Below are 7235 nucleotides of genomic sequence, written 5' to 3' on the forward strand. Positions count from 1 at the left end.
CACACACACACACACACACACACACAGATAGAGAGATAGAAAGAGGAAGAGAAAGATAGAGACACACAGAGACACACAGAGAAAGAGAAAGAGTGTGTGTTTGAAGTAGAGAATGGAACCTGGGCTTCTTATATGCCAAGTACATATTCTGCACGGAGTTACATTCTGGGCCACTGAGTCCTATCTTTATGATTTTGAAGCAGGGTAACTTTCAGCATGGTAATGAAAGCTTAGAGTGAGCTTTCATTTCCTTGTAGTTAAATGATCATGTAACTACGGATATAGAGAAAGTTAAGTAAGTGCACAGTCCCTATGACAATGTCTAGAATATGGAAAATGTTACTAGTTACAGTAGTTACTTTGTTAGATATAGGACTAAAATAAAATGTTGTCATCATCTGTTAAATACAATATATAGTTGCTTCTTTGATTTGGATTACCAAGAATCCTGAGCACTTATCATTTTTACTTTTCTTTCCTCTCTTTCCTCCTGATTAATTTGTTCAAGGCACTCTTCATGTCCTCATTCCTAAAGGTATAGATTATGGGGTTCAGCAGAGGGGTGACAGCAGTGAAAAATGCAGATACAATCTTGTCCTCGGGAAGGCTGATGGCTGGACGTGAGTAGATGAAGATACAGTGCCCCAGGAACAGAGTGACCACAGTGAGATGGGCTGCACAGGTGGACAGGGCTTTCCTCTTGCCATCAGAGATCTGTTGCCTCAGACTCACAAGGATGACGGCATAGGATACTACAATTATCACAAAACATACCATAGAGATCATCCCACTGTTGGAGACGATGAGAATCTCAGTGATACGCGTGTCAGTGCAAGCCAGTTCAATCACCTGAGGTACATCACAGAAGAAGTTGTCAATCTCATCAGGACCACAGTAGGGCAGCTTGATGGTGAGTGAGGTGAAAGATATGGAGTGGATGGTCCCTGCTGTCCACATGGCCCCTCCCAGCACCATACACACCTTCCAGTTCATTATTGTCATATACCTCAAAGGTTTACAAATGGCCACATAGCGATCATAGGCCATGACAGTAAGCAGGAAGATCTCTGTGCAGGCAAAGAGGTGCAGGAAAAATATCTGGACCACACAGGCATCAAAGGAGATGAGCTTTTCTTCTGACAAGGTGTCGCTCAGCATCTTTGGGACAGTGACAGTGGAGTGGCAGACATCAATAAAGGACAGATTGCTGAGGAAGAAATACATGGGAGTATGGAGCCGGTGGTCGTATATGATTGTTATGACGATGAGGATGTTACCAGCCAGTGTCAGGACATAGAAAATAAGGAATATGAAAAACACAGCCATCTGTACTTTTGGATTTGCAGATAAACCTGTGAGCCGAAATGACATCACTGAAGTCTGGTTGATGAGGACAGCCTTTTCCATTCTTATAATTCTCTGTCACAAATTAAGGAAAAAACATGAAACAAATGTAACATTTAACATTTGCATCAATCATTTGGTCCCTTTATTTCTTAGACATTTATGATGTCATCTACATCTAGAACCTATGAGTTAAATATCTAGTTTATTTCCCATTCTCTTCTTCCTTTCCTCTTCCCTTGATGCTGGGGATTTGATAGAAGCTCACACATACTAAGTGCTTGTTTTATCTCTGAGCTACAGCCACTGTCTTGTTTCTTAAAAAACAAATGCTCTGTAGGAGCCAAAAGTGTCAAGGACACCACAAAAACTCTATAAAATCAACTAATCTGGGCTCGTAGGGGCTCACAGAGACTGCACTGACAACTAGGGATTTTGCTTGGGACTGACCTAGATCCTCCACACATATATTACAATTGTGAAGCTTGGTCTCCTTGTGGGACTCCTAACATTGTAAACAGGGCCTGTCTCTCATTCTGTTGCCTGCCTTTCGATCCCTTTTCCCCTACTGGTTTGCCTTTTTCAGACTTAATAGGCAAAGACATGCCTAATCTTTCTGCAACTTGGTATGCCAGGGGTGGTTGAGATCCACGGGAGGCCTGCTCTTTTCTGAAGAGAAAAGGAATGGATGAGTGAGGAAAGAGGGGAGGTAATGGGAAGAAAGGAGTGAAGGGAAACTGCAGTTGTCATGTAAAACAGTCTAAATAAATAAAAAAAAATAAACCGTAAGACCACCCCATGAGCCCTCAAGTAGCTTTAGGCATGGAAAGAAAAAGAATTTTTATAGGAATATAATAACTATTTTCAAAAATATGTGTGCGATATTGTCTTGGGTGTCTGTACATAGTATCTTAAATCTAAAGTATGTAGCCAGATGCTTTGGAATATTAGATTATAACAGAAAAGCAGCAAAGAAAAAAGTACTATGATTAATGCTCCTCAAATTCAAAATAAATAGTGTCTTCTTGTGAGGTAGTTAGGTGTAATGCAGATTTTGTTGCAAATGAAACAGTGTTCTCAATTCTTTTAGTTCCCATTTATCAATAACAAGGGCCGGTCCTGGCCAGTCATAGGCTTTCATCCATAGTGTAGCAAATATATAGTGTGGCTCTAAGAAATCTACTCCAGAGCCAAAGGAACATACATTAAGGTGGAGACAAAAGAAATCTGTATGTGCAGTGGGTGTTGGGGTCTTCCAGAGACCCCCCTCAGGACTGAGAGGCTGATTTCAGCAAGTGTTGGGGGAACTGCTAGCAAATAGCCCCCAGCTGTCATCCTGCTTTGAAAAGTATCTTGCCACACCTGCCTTGCCAGCCATGCTGACTGCAGCTTCAGTGTGACAAAAAGACTTGAGGGAAGTTCTAGTGTTAAGATGGCTCTGGAACCTTCTCCTCTGTCAGGCAGAGGTGTGCAGCAGAAGCCTGGATATTTGTGGAGATGTGCCTCTTGGGCCTCTGGGATTCTGCAGGGATATGGGATTTGGTTTCATTCTTTTTATTGTTTTGTTTAATTTTCTAGCTATTGCATGGCCCTCCATAATGGTAGTCACAGAAGCCAGGGTGATTCAAACCTTTGAACATTCTTTAGAAGAAGCCATCAGGAACATTTCCCTGAATGGCATGGAAAGTCCTTTGTGAGGCTTGTAATACATATGTAGGATGTAAAGACAGAAAATCAGACAGAGGTTTTGTTAGATATTGCTGATGCTGTAGATAAATATGCAGGGTCAGCTTGGTGCAGGTAGAGTCATAGGCTGATGTGCAGAAAAATAGAAGAAGTTGAGCAATTGCTGAAGAAAATTCAGACAGATTGGCCAAGAGAACCGGCAGTAGGTTCAACCACATTCTAAGAATAAGCCCGAAACTGTCTGCATGAGGTGACCACCAGTCTGGTAGGTCACCAGGGCATTGTATCTTTTCCTTGGAAGTTATTATTTTATAATGATGACTAATTCTGTTATGATGTAAAGAAAAAAAGAATTGAAGAAGTGTATAGCTTGGCATTTTGTCAAAAGTACAGTTCCTGCTTTGACTGTATAAAAAGTTTGCTATGAGTTAGTAAAAATTGCAGCAGCATTGAAACCTCTTTGGTGTTCGTGTTGTCTGTCGCGCCAAATCCGTTCCCCACCTGAATATCTTCCCATTCCCTGGTTCGGTGCCGGGATACCCCACGGGTGGTCCGCGGCAGTATCTTATCTATACACCTTGGAAGGCAGCTGCAGTTCAGCCATTGACATGATAAAGTGTGTTTCTCTTTCCTCAAGTCAGGATAACTGGATAAGGACCGTCCTGGCTTCAACCTTCTCACTGACCTTAGTGCAGTCACTGAGACTGCAGAGGAAGACAACTCCTCCCTTTGCCCAGCTAGGCTTCCTTCTTCCAAGGGAGATGATTCCTATAGGGCTCCTAATAAACAAACATTCTTCACTCTCAAAAAAAAATCTTTGAACATCTTCACTAGATGTTAAAAATCACACTTTGGAAATAATGCTATAATGAGGTTCGCTTTACTAGGAAATTAAAAGTCACCTTGAAGAGGAAGGCGGAGAGCTCAAAGAAGCTATTTATCCCTTACTGTAGCAATGTATCAGTGTTTAGAGAAACTTTAAATATTTTTGGGGTTTTTCTGGAGACAAGAGTCTCAAATAACCCAGACTTGCTATATAGTTGAGGGTGTCCTTGAACTCCTGATCCTTCTGCCTCCTTTCCCGACTGCTGAGTTTGCTGATACACATCACAACCAGCTCAGATTATAGATTAAGATTATCCACACTTTAAATAGGTCCTTTGTTTAAGGTCCTTAAACTTGGCCTTTGAATATAGTTTCTATTGTTTTCTCATTGACTGTACTTTCCACTAGCCCACATCTCTTCTCCCCTGGTGGTTTTGCCCAGGTACCTGGAGCTTGATGTTCACAGTGTCAGTATTTGAGGACCACACCATGCTGCTGGAGAGCTGGTCATGTGGGTGTGATGTTTGTTGAACAGTTCTTTAGATAAGACTGAATAAACCCTAGAAGCTCTACACTGCAGACAGGCTTGCCCTCAACCTGGAGGTCAAGGTCCAGGCTTAGCAACATCTGTGTGTTCACTAGATCATCCCAGCTCTTCAGATTCTCATTCTGTTATTTGTTTTACAGGTCTATGAGTAAATCCAAAGAAGCTGTTTTATTTATTTATTTTTTTAAATGAGCTTTCGTTTGATCCAAGTACCACTAGTACTTTAAAAGATTTTATTTACTAATTTATTATTTATGCATCTATCATGTATGTATGTATGTATGTATGTATGTATGTATGTATCTGTATATCTATCCATGCATCTATGTATATATGTATCTATGCTTCCATATGCAGTCTATGTGCATGGGTGTTTTGCCTGCATATGTTAATATGCACCGTGAATGCCTGGTGCCTGTGGAAGTCAGAAGTGGGCATCAGATTATTCTGGAACTGGAGTTACAGATGCTTAAAAGCTTCCATATAGGTGCTATTGAGAGAACTTGGGGCCTCTGCAAGAATAGCCAGTGCTCTTAATTACTGAGACCTCTCCACTCCCACTACTGTTTTTATAACAATTGTATGTTCTGTATAAGAGTCCCAGGATTTTAGTTCTTAAAGGGGTTGAGGGTTTAATTTTTTTCATTTAACAAATGGCAAAATTGAGGCATATAGAGGTAAAGCACTAACTAGGCTCAAAGTCACGCAGAATTGGAGTTTAAGCTGGGTCTAGAGATCAGGTTTCCTGGCCCAGGGCTTTATCAACTTCACCTCTGCTCAGAACTTCTGTGGTGGCCAGAATAATAGGAAAGTGAAGCAGAGGTGTCTTAATACCCCTCTTTCTTCTCTTAGGTGTCCTGAGTCTGCTTGGGGTTTGCTCTCATACAGCCCCATTTCTCAGGCTTGCCCAATCTTCATTGCCCACAGCTTTCCAGTGATGTCTTACCCAAGGAACCTGTCTGTCTTTGTCTTTCAGAGTCTCTCATCCTGTGCTGTCCATTCTATAACATTCCTCAGGATCTGACTCTGCTGGACAAATCCATCCTCCCCATATTGCTTAGGGGAAACTTCCCCTCTGCTCTCAGCAATTTCTAACATTCCTGTCATTCACCGTTCCAGCCTTATGCAAATAATAGACACTTTTGCTGTTTGTGTCAAAAGAAAGATTAAGAGTAATGTCACCTTGAAGCACTCATCAAACACAGCTGTGGCAAACAGGATACTTTTAGACAAAGGTCTTTCAATTAACATCTCAAACATAACCAGACTAGTGTTCTGTTAGAATTTACAGCAACATCTTTACATAACTATGGATTAATTTTGCATTTTATCATTTTTCTTAGAGCATGCATTTAACATTTTTTCCTTTGTTACAGAAAACTATTTCAGTTTTTTAATTAGTGACTTACAGCCATTTTCCCTTGTTTTGATATTAAAAGTTTGAAGGACCAGAGGTTGATTTTAAATTCATCATGTGACATTTGTTCTGAAGACTTCTGCTTCCTCCTCATTGGACAGTGATATACACGGTTACCTCACTCTCCTGTCAGCATTTTTCTTGGACTTCTGTGAGCTCACCAGAAAAGATGTTTGAAAAACACAGTGCCCAGTGATATCAAATAAATAATGAGGTCAAAAATAAGGGCTGGAGATACAATTCAGAGTTAAGAGCACCTGTCACTCTCATGGAGTACCCGGGCTCAGTTCCCAGCATCCATAACTCTGGTTCCAGGATATTTGATACCTTCTTTGATCTCCATGGGCACCAGGCACTCACATGGTACATACACACACACAGACACAACACTCATACATGTAAGATAATCTAACTAAATTTAAATCTATCTATCTATCTATCTATCTATCTATCTATCTATCTATCTATCTATCTATTTATCTATCTCTACCTATTCACATACACATACATGGTGCATGGAACTACACATTTCAGGAAAATATAGATTATGAGCAAAATAAGAAAAAAATCTATAAATCTCACCTGAGTGCTTTCTGATTCTCTCAGTCCCTTCAAAGATACCTGGGTCTTTGTTCCGGAAGTTTGAATATAATGAAAATTATCTTCTAGCAGAAGAATAAACTTCCTTTAAGTTGGATAAACTTAGATAAGTCAGAAAACCTTGTATTATCGCAGTTCTTGGAGAGCCTGTTGGTCATGAGTCAGGACAGAGAGGTACTATTCCAGATTTCTGACAAAACCATCTTTTTGCATCTATACTCTTGCCCTCTCCTCTCTACGCAATTAATTCTGCAGTAAGAGTTCCTAGGATGGCGTCCAGCTGACTGAAGCTGTTGAGTAAGTGCAGTGTATCTTCTGTGTTTTTTCAGACCCAGAGAGGAGTAGAGATTCAGAGCTGTGGGCAATCAGTTTCAGAGCTGTCCCAGTTATCAGGACAATTTAAGAACAAAAGGTCACCAATTTACTCAGAATCCCATTGTGGATGAAGTGTCTTGTTTCCTCCTGTTGCACACTTTAGGTGCAAGTCTTATCATTAGTTCCAAATGCAACGTTCAGCTTTTAAGCTCTGAATGGGAACCATAAAGGAAGCAAACAGCTGTGGCTGGCAGCTGTTGTGTTGGTGGTGATCTACCTGAATTGCCAAGGCTTTATTTCCAAGGCAACATCCAAACCATGACATCAGCTTGCCAAGTTACTAGCTAGAAAAAGTGAATTCTGTGTCTGCTGATGTAATCGCCTTGGTGTTTGTCTCTAAGGGAAGTTAATGAAAATAAAACAAAAACAGAAAACCAAACAGAACTTGAATACCTTTTTGGAGCATGTTGTATATAATTAAATTAACTACTAGTATTTAGT

General features: G+C 40.5%; 1 protein-coding gene across 1 annotated transcript; it reads right to left on the reverse strand.

The window, feature by feature from the left end:
• Window positions 1-383: 383 nt before the first annotated feature.
• On the reverse strand, window positions 384-6984 carry LOC114639784 (olfactory receptor 4E1-like). The gene is made up of 2 exons (XM_028788569.1): window positions 6402-6984; window positions 384-1417 (listed from the first exon to the last, which is right to left on the reverse strand). Exon 2 carries the CDS (start codon window positions 1405-1407, stop codon window positions 466-468), a length of 942 nt encoding a protein of 313 aa, XP_028644402.1. The 5' UTR covers window positions 1408-1417; window positions 6402-6984; the 3' UTR covers window positions 384-465.
• Window positions 6985-7235: the final 251 nt, after the last annotated feature.

The sequence above is a fragment of the Grammomys surdaster genome, unplaced genomic scaffold, assembly GCF_004785775.1.
Source record: "Grammomys surdaster isolate TR1022 unplaced genomic scaffold, NIH_TR_1.0 125750, whole genome shotgun sequence".
NCBI classification, from domain to species: domain Eukaryota; kingdom Metazoa; phylum Chordata; class Mammalia; order Rodentia; family Muridae; genus Grammomys; species Grammomys surdaster.